This window comes from Pelmatolapia mariae, linkage group LG10_11 (assembly GCF_036321145.2).
Source record: "Pelmatolapia mariae isolate MD_Pm_ZW linkage group LG10_11, Pm_UMD_F_2, whole genome shotgun sequence".
Lineage (NCBI taxonomy): Eukaryota > Metazoa > Chordata > Actinopteri > Cichliformes > Cichlidae > Pelmatolapia > Pelmatolapia mariae.
The window spans coordinates 41569176-41585255 of record NC_086236.1 but is presented as its reverse complement, the minus strand read 5'-3'; the positions used below and the strand labels follow the sequence as shown (position 1 = coordinate 41585255).

General features: G+C 40.5%; 1 protein-coding gene across 2 annotated transcripts in view; it reads right to left on the bottom strand.

The window, feature by feature from the left end:
* Positions 1–16080, bottom strand: part of tgfbr2b (transforming growth factor beta receptor 2b) — a 48103-nt gene that overhangs the window by 27045 nt on the left and 4978 nt on the right. Inside the window, exons 2-4 of one of the 2 annotated variants that reach the window (XM_063485801.1) lie at positions 9599–9737; positions 9288–9478; positions 8625–8651 (exon numbers count right to left, since the gene is read on the bottom strand). In XM_063485801.1, the coding sequence (XP_063341871.1) occupies positions 8625–8651; positions 9288–9478; positions 9599–9737 (357 nt within the window). The remainder of the gene's footprint in view (positions 1–8624; positions 8652–9287; positions 9479–9598; positions 9738–16080) is intronic. The other variant, XM_063485802.1, reaches the window with a different exon arrangement.

Sequence of the window (16080 nt, the reverse complement as noted above, 5' to 3'; positions counted from 1 at the left end):
CCGTGCAGTGCAAACCAAGCTGCTCTCAGCGTCAAAAAACTCCACCTCCAACCGAAAGAAACATAAGGAAGTAAGTTCTTTTTTAAAATCTAACGTTAGCCTACTGCAACTACCTTGTTTTAGGTGTGGTAGTTACCTGGGACCCACTTAACTGTCAGCCATTTTTACATCTTTTAATTCCAACAACTAGGTTTAAAACGTTGCTGTTTTGCTCTACCTCTTAAGGCAGGATTTAACAGAGTTTGTCTGGGTCACCATTAAGCCAAAGTATCTGTGTTATGTCATTATATCATACAAAAACCTATTTTCATTATTGTTTGGTTGAGTGCTTTGTAACATTAAGTTTTTTGTTATTATTAAACAGTTGATGCTATTATGTGAATAATGAGTATATTAAAATGTTGTGTTAAAAGGTCAAAAGGTAAGACGCTAGCTGCAAATCCTTATGAAATGCTTATTAACAAAGTATTATTCTGTCTTATTTATTGAAAAAGAAAATATGGTTAATATCCTGAAATGATACAATGTCATTAGTCAAATATTTCTAACACATTATAATATAGTTGAAAGCAGATAAAGGCCAAAAGAGAACAACATTTCCAGCTGTATGCAACATTTATCAGATTAAAAATACTCAATATTACAATACACTTGCATTGTGTTATAAGGTACTTGTTAATAGATTGAATATTGACCTGGCTGGAAACATGACTCATGCCCATTTATGTCTTCTGGCAAACTTGATCACCATGGTAGCCATTGTATAGTGATAATTTGTCTTTTGATATGGACATCTGCTGGGTCTAGGTGCCGTTTCCCCCTCTGGGGGTGAGGGTACCTGGACCCGGGGTATAGAGTATGTTTGGGGTGTGTGATTGTGTGTACATGTCCATGTATGTCTATCCCTACGTTGGGTGAGTGTTAAGTATTTGTACATGTGTGCATGAGGGTGGGAATGCATGTTTGTGTCTGTGTGTGCCTGTTTGTCTGTGTCTATATGTCAGGTCGGGCCTTAGACTCCACCTCTCTGGGAACTCCCAGGCCCTCCAAAGTATGGAGGCCTATCTCCCCTCACCACACTCCCTGCCGGTAACTGATGCCCTCAGGGGTCGGTGCGTTGGTGGTTCTTGGTGTCCGGGGCTGGACGCTCAGGTATGTACCAGCTCACTCCCGGTGGCTACTTGGCGGGGCCTGGCGCCTGTTGCTCGGTCAGGCCTCTGGGCCTGCGGCTCAGTTCACTCTGGCACAGCTGGCTGCCGGCAGAGCCGGCAGGCACGCCAGTGAAGCCCCCTCTGGCTTCTGCTCCGTGGCTACTGGGTGACCCCTCATCTGGGGCTCTCCTCAGGTCTTCCCAGGAGGGTGGCACGGATGCCCGTCCAGTGGTCCTCCTTGGGCTCTCGCACTCTGGGGCCTCTGGATGTCTGGAGCCTGGATCTCCTCCATGCCTGCTTCATGCCCTGGGGGACGGGGCTATGGCTCCCTACACCCTCTAGCAGACCGTTACATGGGGAAACCTTTTGAATACAAGCGCGCTGATCCACACAGGTGTGCACACGGGTGTTCACTGTTCATAGACATAAACTACACCTTTATTGGCTGCTACTTCAAAGCACATTGTGCGCTGTCGGTCCTGCGTGCTGCACAGCAACATTCAATATTTAGTATTTACTGCTGTTTACACTTAGCTAGATTAATACGATGGTGTTGTGTTTAGTATGTTGCTCTGTTTTTTTTGCTTGTTTTCTCTTCTTTTTCTCTCAACAGGTGATCCAGGAGATTTTTTTTCTCTTCTCTCTCTTTTTAAGTGCCCTCTCTCACTGTCCCGCTTCCCTTCTGTTTTTATTTTCCTTCATCTTTCTTTCTCCCTTTCCTATCCCTCTGTCATGTCTGTCCCGTCTGTAAAAACTGAAAATAAAATAAAATAAATAATAACAACAAAGGTCGATCAAATGGACTAATATGGCAAGGTCGTGATGATCCATTTGGCAAAGTAAATCCATTGGGTATCCTTGTTGGTCTTCAGACAACAATTCTGACGGCAAAAGAACCAAAAGGGACAGGCAAAAAAAAAAAAGAAAAAGAAATTAATGGATCACATGGTGTTTTTTTCATATGTTAGGCTATCCCCTCTCTAATTCCACGCATTGGCAATTCCACGCATTGCCGGAAACCGGAACAAAACACGAAATAAGAGGCTCTAATGTAAGCATCCTGTCAAGTGTTGGTGGAGTCAGCTACACAATGGACCCGGAGCCAGCACAACAGAGCCACCAGTGCACGGAAAGGAATACATTTCTATTGTGTTAAAAGGTCAAAAGGTCAAAAGGTAAGATGCTAGCTGCAAATCCTTATGAAATGCTTATTAACAAAGTATTATTCTGTCTTATTTATTGAAAAAGAAAATATGGTTAATATCCTGAAATGATACAATGTCATTAGTCAAATATTTCTAACACATTATAATATAGTTGAAAGCAGATAAAGGCCAAAAGAGAACAACATTTCCAGCTGTATGCAACATTTATCAGATTAAAAATACTCAATATTACAATACACTTGCATTGTGTTATAAGGTACTTGTTAATAGATTGAATATTGACCTGGCTGGAAACATGACTCATGCCCATTTATGTCTTCTGGCAAACTTGATCACCATGGTAGCCATTGTATAGTGATAATTTGTCTTTTGATATGGACATCTGCTTCCTCAACAGAATAAAACAAACAAACCAAAAAAAGAAGTAACTGTAGCTTTGGCGTTGGAGTCACATGTCCATTTAATAAATAAATATTCATGTCAGAATATTTGATTTGAGACTTAAACTGTTGGTGGAGTCTGAATCCTCCCAAATGTATAAAAATAACCTGGCTTTATCCAGGCTGGTATCATATTATGTGTGTGTGTGACTGTGGCCATGCTTCACCAGCCGCAGACAGGCTGGTAACACCAACTAAAACTGAGTATCATACTTACTATTTACTTGTTATGGTAACAGCAGGCTCCAAAGCTCAGACTACACCATAAACATGGTTTATATCTCTTTAGCTCCAACATCCCCTTCCTCCAACTTGCTCTGTTTCCATCTCATCTTCCCATCTCAGTGTCTGTTCTGGCTACCATTCTTTTAGTCTCACACTGTCCTTCCCATTTCCTTCTTTTTATGCATCTAAGAGTTGGCCTGCTTGAGTCATTTCTCTATAAAGCGCTCTGCTGTGTAACTGAATGACTGATGTACTCACTGATGACAAGCCAAGATTCCATAGTTAAGGAGGAAGGATTTAAAAAAGCACATCTTGGAAAAAAGGTCAGTTTTATATGTCGTCTTCTCTTTCCTTTTTTTTCAAGCTGGATAAAGAAGCCATTGTAATTATCATTATTTTTTCCATTTCCCACTTTTATCTATTGTTATTCTTTGTCATCAAAATAGAGACCTCACTGGCACCAAAAATCCCCTCTCCATGTCATGAGGAAATAGCGTTTATCATGAGCGATGCCAAAATAAAGGAAGAGATTACTTGGAAGAGACCAGGCGACATCTGTGCAAAAATATACCGTAAGTAAAAAAATCAATTGATTGTAGCTTCACAAGAACACAGCTGTGAATATAGCATAAAAAAATAGCACGTTATTATGGCAAGGCAGTATTTACTATCCTCCCCTCTCACTCAAAAGAATCCACAAGCGTCAAAACACATGTGCAGCTGATACTGACTGGAAGGCAGTGTTAGTCTGTGCCGAATCATTTTTACAAGGCTCCTAATTAAAAGCAACTGTCACTTCAGATAAAGAAGTTCAGCCTTGTCAGGGTGCAAGGGATCATCTCTGACCACTTTTTATGCTCTTGGCACAGTGACTGAGAAAACGCAGGGAGTCAAAATGAGGATTCAAAAGTGAGATTTGGTAAGATTTGCAATAGCTTTGGGCCAATTCCTAAAACAACTGATGCGTTATTTTTTGTTGTTGTTGTTGGTTTTTTTTACCAGGCTACTACAGGTCAATAAAATGCACCAGACATAATTTAATGGTTGTGCAAAGAATCAATGAGGCTATTGTTTTCTGGAAGCCAGTCTTTAATATACACTTATTAATAACCAATTAAACTGAGTGGGTTTGAATAGACTTTCTTTCTGGGCTTTGTTCAAAACAGTCAGACTTACTGGATGGTAGAGTGTGATCAGTCAAGCTAAAACCGCTGTTGCTGTAACACTGAATCTGAGGAGACACTGTCATGTAAATCTGTTTTAAAATTGTGACATCTACGCCACACGTAAATGTTAAAAATGGTGTAATGTGGCTGATTTATGAGTGGGTGAAATTATTACAGAAATGTTAATGCGAAGAATAGAAAAGTTGTAAACGTGCTTTAAGATTTAACAAAGAGGACAGTTACCTACTATGTGTCTTTTTTCCCAAGTGCTATTGAATCATAGAAACCAAAGAGGGTGGTGGTGGTTAGCACTACTGCTTTACATGAAGAAGATCCTGGATTCAAATCCACCGTCCAGCCAGGGCTTTTGTGTGTGTCGTTTGCATGGTCTCCTCTCACACATATATATATATATATATAACTCTTACACTTTTTTATAGATGCCATGTCAGCATGTTATATTTATATTTATATTAAGTTTATATTCTATATTTTGGGCTGGATCAGGTGACCCTGAATCCTCCCTTAGTTATGCTGCAATAGGTGTAGGCTGCTGGGAGATTTCCGTGATGCATTGAGTGTTTCTTTTTCAGTCACCTTTCTCACTCACTATGTGTTAATAGACCTCTCTGCACTGAATCATACTTGTTATTAATCTCTGGCTCTCTATCACAGCATGTCTTTATCCTGTTTTCCTTCTCTCACCCCAACCAGTTGCAGCAGATGGCCGCCCCTCCCTGAGCCTGGTTCTGCCGGAGGTTTCTTTCTGTTAAAAGGGAGTTTTTCCTTCCCACTGTCGCCACAGTGCTTGCTCATAAGGGGTCATATTATTGTTCGGTTTTTCTCTGTTGTATTATTGTAGGGTCTACCTTACAATATAAAGCACCTTGAGGCGACTGTTGTTGTGATTTGGTGCTGTATACATAAAATTGAGTTGAATTGAATTGAATATGTCATGTTTTGTATTTATACTTATAGCTGCCTTAAGGCAATTTATATTGTGAGGTAAAGACCCTACAATAATACAGTGTTATGGTTGCATAATGACAATAAGAAGTCTTGAATCTTAAATCCTGTTTGGTGTCCGACCAAAGTGCTACATTTCTGTTTGGTTTGTTGGTTGTACAGTGGGTGGCCAATGATACAGGACACATCAGGGGATATGTCCATTTATCTATATTAGGACTTGTGTCTGGTTTGTCTGAACTTAGGTACTCTAATATCTGCTCTCCTTTTAGTGTTTTGATTCAAGGATTCAAGGATTTAAGAAGCTTTATTGTCATTTGCATCACATGTTTACATGAAGTGGAACGAAATGACAATAAAGCTCCTTGAATCCTCTCCATCAGCAGCAAAATATCTGCCTCTAAATACTTCCCTTTGTCAGTGTTGGGTAGATTTTTGGCGTTCACATACATCTTTGTGCTGTTTCAGCTGGGTGTTGAATGTGGACACAAGGTTAGTGAGAATGCAGAGAAGTGTAAAAATATGAGCCTAAAAAAAATACAATCATGAGGAATATAAAATTCTGCAGAATCGAGAAATTAAGTAACCTTAGGTGATCATTTTCTGTGGCTTCCTTATTATGGGCAACACGTCTCAGTATAGCTATGTGAGCCATTATTATTATAAAAATAATGATTAGTGGAGCGTTAAAGCTTTATTTAGCCAACATGAAAGATTAGCAGGGCTAATACCCCGTGGCTAAATCTCTAAAGTGGACACAGCTGTGGATCTCGCTGTAAGTGGCTTTGATGAACAGCAGCACTGATCTATTTTGTCATCTTACCACACTGTGTCAGTGACAACACAGCAGACACTTCCCCATCTGATTTACTCCTAACAGGCCTCTCGCTGAACACAACGGGCCCTGTTTGCGTTCGCTGCTGTGGGATCACAATGTTCACTCCCTCACTGTGACACTTTTAAGACATCTGAACCCACAAATACGCTCACTCTCACTCGGGAGAATCCACATGTGTTGCTCTCAATCAATAAACCAGATGCACAAATGCTGTTGCAAGCATGTCACAAGAATGTAACGCAGGGGCAGAACAATGTGAGGTATTTGGAGGGGAGTAAGCCATGGCAGCGGTCCAGCAAACAAACAAGGACTTCCTGCTGCATGCATCCTCAATGGGAGGAAGGAACCACAACCCTTACCCTATGGGATCTCAGTGTGTGTGTGTATGTGTGCGGATGTGTTTCAGAAAGATTGATTACGATTTACACAAAGTGCTGTATACATCCTTGACAGAACACTTGAACTTGCCAAAATCAGAAAGAGGAGCTGATGAATTCAGATATCAGACAGCTTTATAACCCACACAGACCGCACACAAGAAGAAAACATTCTCACTTACTAAACACAAGAAAATGAGGATCTCAGCATGTTTATGAAACGTGTGCAGTGAGTGAAAAATGAGAGCTCATTTTGTCCCCGGGGAATTGCTGTTTGTTGAGGAGGCCGTGCACGTCATGTTTTGCTCGAGTAGAAACAAAAACCCACTAAATCGTGGCAACAAATATGTTTTTGCTGGATTTGTGAAGCTCATCATCACAGGCCCAGGTAGAAGGTACGTAAGGTTGATGTACTGTAAGGGACCAAAACATAAACTTGCATGTTTTACTGAAATTATCTAACAATCTACATGAGAAAATTCCAGCATAACACTTCCCAGAGTCATTTCTTTTCCTATCATGAGGCAATCCACCAGGACATTTAATAAACTTTAGTAGAAAGTCTACTTTACCTAGCTGTAGACTGTAGCTAGGTTTACATTCAAATGCAGCACACATTTTAACTTCTTTTTTCCCCTGTTTTTATCCACTTGTGTTGTTTAAAAATCAGGAAATGGTCTAACATGGTTATATAACTAACAGTATACCTACCAAACCTCAAATGTTGAGATGAAAGTAAAAAACATGGATTGATCAAAGTATCACTGGGCACAAGTTGGTCTCCAATCTTTTCATGGGAGTGTGAATCTCAGATCGAAAGCACTTAGGTACAGATGTTGTATAGCACTTTTCAAGTCTTACCTAATGAAGTTGGCATGTGTAGCCTGTCTAAGCTGTGATTTTGAAAGTGACTAGATACAGACACAATGCAACAAAGGTAGACAACTGAATGTCAGGAGGCTGAGACTTGTCAAAGCTCATGAATCCAAAAGCCTCTGCATGGTATTGCTACATGTTAGGGACAAAAATGAAGCGAGAATTTAAAGGAAACAAAGCAGCAGCTCAGGCTTAGCAAATGCAGCTTGCAGGTGTTTTGATGTGTTTCAGTTTGTAACCATCCTGCCCACATTAGCTGAAGCATGTGCACAAAGCAACTTAAAGATACGGTTTAGTCAATAAGGTGAGAAGAAGAAGACTGACGCAGGAGAAGAGTAAACAGCTGTACTTCATCATAGAGGTGCTTCAAGTCTACGCAGCCTTTCACCATGTGCAAGAGATGTTTCTGATTCGAGTTAAACACAGACAGGAAACCATATGTCTGAGCTCTACAGTGCGGCTGGCCTACACGACAACGCGCGCGCGCACACACACACACTGAGAAAGACCCACTTTTTCCTCTCAGCACTGTGAGAGGCACACAGAACCCAGCTGTGTTTCTATGACCACACTGAGGATTCCCCAAACATCGTTACGTGTGAGTACTGCGTTTCCACTTCCTGTTTGCGGTGATGGTGGATTCTCAAATCATTCCACAAGACAGTAGCAACCGTAATGAGACCCTAAAAAAAGTAGGCCCACAACATTTTGAACTTCGCAAGCAGCTTTACTGTACATGCCAAGGTACACACAGCAGTTTCCTTGTCAGTGGTTGGAAGCAAGCTTAGCGTAGGAGGAGAAGAAGGTGGAGGTGATAAGATGACAGAATGAACGGTTATCAATAAATGAAAGTACCAGGGATGGGCGAATGACTGAACAAATAATGTGGAGAATCAAAGAGCTACTGACACACTGAGAAAGGAATACAGATGTGCTGTTCTAACAACCGGTCTATTTTAGAACTGGCCAAGCATGTCAGCAGAAACGGCTGTGCAGCCACTATGAAATAATCTATCTGCTAAATGCGTCTTTTTCTCTTAACTGTTTCTTTTGTCACACTTAACTGCATTTGGTTAGCTGAAAGCTGGTGTGGTTAGAGTGGGTTCATTGTTTTTTCCTGTGTAGTCAAATACTGAGACCAGAATATAAAACACCGTATTTTTCAAAGAATGACACTGCTTGTACTTTTTTGCTGTCCAAAAAAAGAAATCCAAGAGAAGGAACCAAACTTTTTTGTGACAGCACTACACAACAGTTTCCAACAAATGACGAATTGACGGATGATGATGTTATCGAAGGAAATGGAATAAATGAATAAATGAATGAATTGGCAGTGAACATGACATTGCCATGAGCCAGTGAGTGATGAGAACAGGACCAGAGGAGACGGTCAGCAGAAAATACCTGAGCCCTACTTACCCTCTCCATCCTCAATGATCCTATCACCTGTTGAGCAACCAGGTAAATAAGGTGAAACCACACCCATTGTAGCAACTACTAGAAACTGATATCACCATGGCGACAAATGTGAGTCAGAACAATAATGAAAAAATACATTTTGGTCCCTACAGCTGCTGAGCCTGCATGTCTGTAAACAGTTTTTGGTGATCTTTTTGCAGGTATAACTGCGCGCAGGGATAAGTGTTACAGACCAGGTAAGGAAGGCATTGCAGGGTTGGATCATTAAGAAGTAGTATCAGACTTGAAAGCAGCAGTAATTAGGTTTTGGGCCTCAGGAAAGAGCTGAGGTAGCTGTAAACACTGTCACACACAGAGTTCAGTCCCAATTCTCAACAACAACTGTCTCAAGGCACATGTTGTGAAATTAATGGTGTTAGCAAACAGTTACAGGAAGCTACAGTCCTTTGGAATTTTCTGATAAATGGAAGTGCAAACCACTACTTTTAACAGTCACTGGCTAGCATGTTGCAAGAAGTAGATGTGAGCACTGAAGCTGGAGTTTGGGAAACCAAAGCAAAGAGCTGAAACATGCTAAACTGTGGAACTCCAGGAATTATTCTCCTTGGCTTCAGGAAAATCTAATTACAGTTTTAAGCTTCTTCAAATTTTTTAGGTACTCACTTTGGGAGAATATTAGCTCTTCGTTGCACTCTGCTCCTTTACAGGAGCAGAAATGAGCCAACCCCGTTGTTGTGTTCTTTTCCTTCATCACACAGGTGGTGCTGTTGTAGTCATCCAGGGTAATGCCGTACAATGGCTCTGCTGGGTTGTGGCAGAGAGTTTCGATGGACAAGTTTGTCTCGTTCCTTCTCCTTAAACACACATTGAGGTATAATGTTTAACAGTGTATACCTTAAGAACTATCAGGATACCATCCACTTAGTCAATCACATCTCAGAGATGAAGATTGCTTACTTCTCTTGGATACCTACCAGATAGAAACACAGACCTCAGTTGGTTTTTCACATATGGCTGAGATGCTGCAGTTGGTCTTGCAGATACCTGTGCCATTGCAGGAGGTAAGCTCCACATCACAGAACTTACAAAGTTCATGTAGTTGAAAAACAGGACCTGCAAATAACACACACAACAACACACATTAATTTCATGTTTCATCAAGTGCTGCTGTCACATACAGCAAGTCACAATTTTTTTGCCTGTACAGGAAACACAAGCACTATCACAAATTTGATATATTGTTTTATATATATTATAACAAAATCACATTGCGGGCTTTATGTTCAGAGCATTGACATTGTTATGACTGCTGGAGCAAGTTCCTGGAATTGTACTCTCCAAACATTACCAAAGTTCTGCCTAAAAACCTAAAGTTTCAGCCAAACTTTTTTGAAAAATCGCTTCACAAAAAAATGTTTGCTGTGTTTACAGCACAGTGTAAGGACAATAATGATATACTGAAACAAAATGCACCACATAACCAAGCTACACATGAACCAAAACTAAACAAGAGCTCATGATTAACAAATGAGAAAAGTAGGTATAAAATAAGACTGCAGTATAAAAAGTCAAGACAAAACAAATTAATATATTAGTAACAAGAAGCACTGAGAGAGTGCAAACCTCTGCCAAGGCAGCTCATTGTCTGAGCAGTACTTTAAGGAGTTTGTAGTTCAGTAAAAACAAGCGCAAAGTGCAGGCTTTTGTTATTTGACTTGTTGAAACCAATTTTGATAAACCTCATATGTATATATTGTACATGTGCAGTTTATCCTGTCTTCCAAAAAATTAATACTTATTTATTAACATTGTACACGTATTCTAATTTACACAGCAAGGTCTTAAAATAAGGTGGTATTGAGAATTCCCATTATCATTCCCCTTATATGCCCGTATGTTGTAATTACAAACAATAGTAGTAAGACACATAGTTTTAAATAGCTCTTTCTAGGATTATTATCACTTTGACCAGTTATATCTATTGACATTGAAGTAGAGGTCACAGGTCAAACGTGACATGATTTTAAATCTTTATACAGTACTTTCTATACGTTCACAATACACATGACACCTGTAAGAATAGTTTCTAAGTCTTTTTGTCAGTTTTTGACCAATAACTCATTAAGTCAACCTTGAAGACCTTGGTAGCAAAGTTTACTGTGTTGTTAACAAAGTTTTATGAGAATTCATTCTAAACTTTTTAAGCTATCGTGTTCTACGCATACATGCAAGCAAATGCTACGACAAAAATGGAGGTAATGAATAATAGAGAGTATATTCACTCTCTATCATGGTCGAAATAAGGTAGTTTTGAAGGCAAAGGGGGACCAGTGTGTTCTTAATAAAGTTGAGTGCATTCTCTATGTTAGCAGGTCTGAGTATAAAGGAAAAACAATATACATAAATGGCACACAGAAGATGTGCTCAGAATCTTTGATACAATCTAAATCAGGGGTAGGGGAACTCCAGGCCTCAAGGGCCGATGTCCTGCAGGTTTTAGATATCACCCTGGGTCAACACGCCTGAGTCAAATGATTAGTTCATTACCAGGCCTCTGGAGAACTTCAACACATGTTGAGGATGTAATTTAGCCATTTAAATCAGCTGTATTGGATCAAGGACACATCGAAAGCCTGTAGGACACCGGCCCTTGAGGCCTGGGGTTCCCCCACCCCTGATCTAAATGAATAACTACAGCTGAAAATTTTGAAATATCATGAGTGCTGAAACATAATTCGGTAATATTGTTCTTTAGTAGTATTTGACTGGTAATTTTTCGTCTCAGGCATAAAAAAAGAATAGTTCACATTAGGAAAATGTTAGCAAGCTATTTCATATTATTATTTTTCCTGCTACTTAAACTATTCACTCCTCTTTCATGTTTGTAATGGTCTCTGAACTGCTAATATTGTGGGTTCCTCAATGGAGCTTTTCACATATCAGAGGCTGGTGAATAAACACCTTTACACACTGAATGTTTGTGAATAAACGACACGCATTTCCAAATTTTTTGAGCATGAACTTGGCATGTAATATATTTACACACTGGTGACTGACCCGGAGCAGCGACTAGTAGTAGTATAGTTTGACAACTTCAGTAGTGGTGGACGTTTTTATTTCCATTTGTCCTGTGAAACTAGTACTACATTAAGAATAGGTGAGTCTGAAAAACATTTGTAACGCATAAAATAATTGCACAGATTTTATGCATCTGGTATGTAAGGTCTTTATTCTTTTTTTTTTTTTTAAAGTTTAGTTACACAAACAGTAGGGCGGAGCAACATGAAAGCATCATCTGCCTGACCTAAATGAGGTTTGAACCATGAAAAACTGTCAACATAGACAGCCACTAGCAGGGAAACATCTCCGTCTCACAGCCACACTCTGTACCTGGATCAGCCACCACAAATGAGCTAAATGAGTCCTACAGAATGGTAAATGGTAAATGGCCTGTATTTATATAGCGCTTTTGTAGTCCCTAAGGACCCCAAAGCGCTTTACATATCCAGTCATTCACCCATTCACACACACATTCACACACTGGTGATGGCAAGCTACATTGTAGCCACAGCCACCCTGGGGCGCACTGACAGAGGCGAGGCTGCCGGACACTGGCGCCACCGGGCCCTCTGACCACCACCAGTAGGCAACGGGTGAAGTGTCTTGCCCAAGGACACAACGACCGAGACTGTCCGAGCCGGGGCTCGAACCGGCAACCTTCCGATTACAAGGCAAACTCCCAACTCTTGAGCCACGGTCACCCCAGAAACCAGGAAGCTATACAGAAACAGGTCAAAACCACACTTAAGCACTAACACAGACAACCACAACTAAATCAAAAGTCAGCCTTTATCAAGCGACAGCATTTTCTTTCCTCTAGATGCTTCAGATACATAACCATAAACTTGCATGTGAGCATTTTTGTTGCCAGGTACATGTGACACTGTACACTAAAAGAAAGGCACTCAAAAGTAATAAATCAAAGTCTTTTTTAAATTATAATCCATGAATGAAAAACAGTTTGTACTTTTATGTTGTAAACGATTAAGTTTTATAGGAAGTTAGAGATAAAAGAACCAATTTGTGACTTGTAAAGTAAAAACTGTGCAAGAAGTGACTCACAAGGTTTTCAAAGAATCTGACGCATGATGTAGTGACATTAGAAACAGGGCCACAGACTTAGAAGTGGTAATGACGTCACGTGATGTCGTTTGTCATTTAATAGATGTGTTTTTCATGTTTACAAAGTTTGAGCTGAGATCGGTTTTCATGTTCCGTCTTGACAAACGTCCACAGCAGCCTCTTCTGTCTTCATTTCTACTTCACAAAAAAGAACAATCAGCTTTCAGATATTGTTTGATCTAATCTCTGGATGATTGTTATCTGAGAAGTATTGCATGCGGTACGGTGGCTCGTGTAATCAGCACAGTCTGCCGTTCTCCTTTGCGTGGCTCGACCCGCCTACGCCTCTCTGATCTTTCCCTGCTTCGTGACATGAACAGACCTGTCTGCTCCAAGCTGCCAAACTGCTGGCCTAGGAGAAAATGTAAAAAACAAGCTAAGCCACGATGTCATATGACAGTTCCTGAGACGACATAGGGCTTTTTAGGCTTTATGGCTGTATTTTGAAATCTGGGAAGGGCAGGAAGAGTTCTCTGTGTGGCTTCGTGTTCAAATAATCTTTAGATTCTGGGTGGGACAGAAGCTCTGTGTATAGTGTGCAGGTGTTGTGGTACACATGGATGGTTTTAGTGTTGTGGAAAGCCTTCCTCTGCTGGGAGGTCTGCTCCTAAGGCTGTCATGGTTCAACTTCACTGAGCAGAACTTTGAACTTTTAATCTTTTCCTACACCTCAGGTTAAAACCAAGATTTGGGGCTGAAAAATGAACTCATGAGCAGAAGTACCAAAAACTGCAGTGGAGCCGCTTGAATCTGACTCATAATAAAATACCCAGCTGTAGTACATTAAAAAGTATATTTACGGCCTAGGACTGAAAACTTGCTAACCTCCTGGTAACTTAGCACTCTGCTCTCTCATCCAATCACTTCTGACTTCTGTAAAAGCAACATGGCGGTTAAGGCTTGAAAAACTGTATCACTGAGGATTCAAAATGCGAGTCCAGGATTTAGGGTCAGAGTGGCAATGCCCATCGTTTATGTACAGTCTGTGTTTGCAGTCCTGATAATGCTCGATCTACTGCAGCAGCTCTTCTACTAGCTACACTACCTCAGCACAGTAATAACTGAAAAAGAGAACAAAAAGAGTCCCTGAGTTTTATTATTTATTTTCTAAAATTCAAAAAAACCCAAGTTACTGCAGTCTGGACCCTTTCTGATGTTTCTAATTTGAATATGTTTTCTTTATCACTAAAAACTTTGTGGGCAATGTAGCTAGTATTGATCATAGTGAAACTAGACTTCAAACTACAGACACGTCAAAGGCATTTTGCCTTTGGCAAAAGTCTTATGGATTCTCAAAAAAGCTTTACCATGGTAAACAAACAGTGTGCGGAAAATCCAGATCATGCTTCAGCATGGGGGAACGTAGCAATCGTCAAAAACTGATAATATTTCAAACCTCAGAGGGTTCAGCACAAGATACTTGGTATGCTCCTTGGTAAGCTTTTAGTGGCTCTCCTACACTTGTCCTTATTTTGCCATCTAAACTTATAATGAATCCAAAGCTCTTTTGGCTATCTCAGGTACACAGGTACACACTGCTGCTGAGATTGGTTGCTAATGAGGGGCAACCAATCGGCTTTAAACGAAGGTGCCCTTCTTTTGAATTATCAGTCAATTTTCAATTCAATTCAGTTTTATTTAAGGGTTTTTTGGAAGGGGGAGGGGGGGTTCTTCCCTCTTTTTTCTACCTTTTTTGCTTTATACTCTAAGGTAAAGACCCTATAATAATGCAAAGAAAATAGAGAAAGCCCCAACAATCATATGACCTCCTATGAGCAAGTGCTTTGGCAACAGTGAGAAAGAAAAACTCTTATGGGAGTGATGCTGAAAAACTAGTTCATGCATTCATTACTTCTAGGCTGGACTAATGTAATTCATTATTATCAGGATCAAGCCTGCAGTTGATCCAAAATGCTGCAGCAAGAGTACTGACAGGGACTAGAAAGAGAGAGCATATTTCTCCTATATTGGCTTCCCTTCATTGGCTCCCTGCTAAATCCAGAATTGAATTCAAAATCCTGCTCCTCACATACAAGGTCTTAAATAATCAGGCCCCATCTTATCTTGATGACCTTATAGTACCATATAACCCCATTAGAGCACTTCACTTTTAGACTGCGGGCTTACTTGTTGAGTATTTGATTAGACATAAATTATCTGAATTTCAGGAGTGGGACCACACCTCCAAACATTCCCCTTCTGGTTCTTGTCTATATATGACACCTGTTCTTGTTTTCGTGCCCCACCGTCCTGAGGTTGTGAGCCCAGCTAGTGAAAAGGGTGGCTGTGGGTTATGTGGTAGAGCAGATCAGCTACTGACTGGAAGGTTGGTGGTTTGATCCTTGGCTTCCCCAGTCTGCATGCCAAGTATCCTTGGGCAAGATACTAACCCCAAGTTGCTCTCTGATGCGTCCATTGGAGTTTGACTGTGTGTGAATGCATAGATTGCACTTAAGTATAGAAGAAAGTGCTTGTATGAGTGGGTATGAATGGGTGAATGTGGCATGTTGTATACAGCGCTTTGAGTACTCCGGGAGAGTAGAAAAGCGCTATATAAGAATCAGTCCAATGACCAAAAGTAGAATGGGAGGCAGAGTCTTCATCTTTCAGGTGCTCAGCTTGAGTTTTTCTTCTTCAGTCACCTTTGTAACTCAGTATGTCTTTAAACACCTCTCTGCATTTAATTATTTGTTATTATTAATCTCTGGCTCTCTTCCACAGCATGTCTTTGGCCTGTCTTCATCAATTCACCTTCAACTGGTCGTGGCAGGTGGCTGCACCTCCCTCAGTCTGGTTCTGCTGGAGGTTTCTTCCTGTTAAAAGGGAGTTTTTCTTTCCCACTGTTGCCAAAGAGCTTGCTTATATGATTGTTGGGATTTTCTCTGTTTTCTCTCTATTATTGTAGGGTCTGCCTTACAATATAAAGGACCTTGAGGCAACTGTTGTTGTGATTTGGTGCTGTATAAATAAAATTGAATTGAAAATGTAATTGAATTACTGGTGGAAATGGGTTGCTCTCCAGCAGGTCAAAGATGTAAAATATATATCTCAATAGCAGGTTTCAGGGAGGAAGAGGTCGAAAATCTGACCACCAGATGAGGTAGTCAGTCTTCTGATCTCAGTGCAGTGCAGTCTGCTTACCGAGGACCAGACTAAAAGCAGATGGATGCTACAACAGGATGGCACGAGAGTGGTCGCAGTGGGAGAGCATCATGATTTACTTTGACATCATGTGTATTTGTCCAATTACTTCTGAGTCAATCATTCACAATCA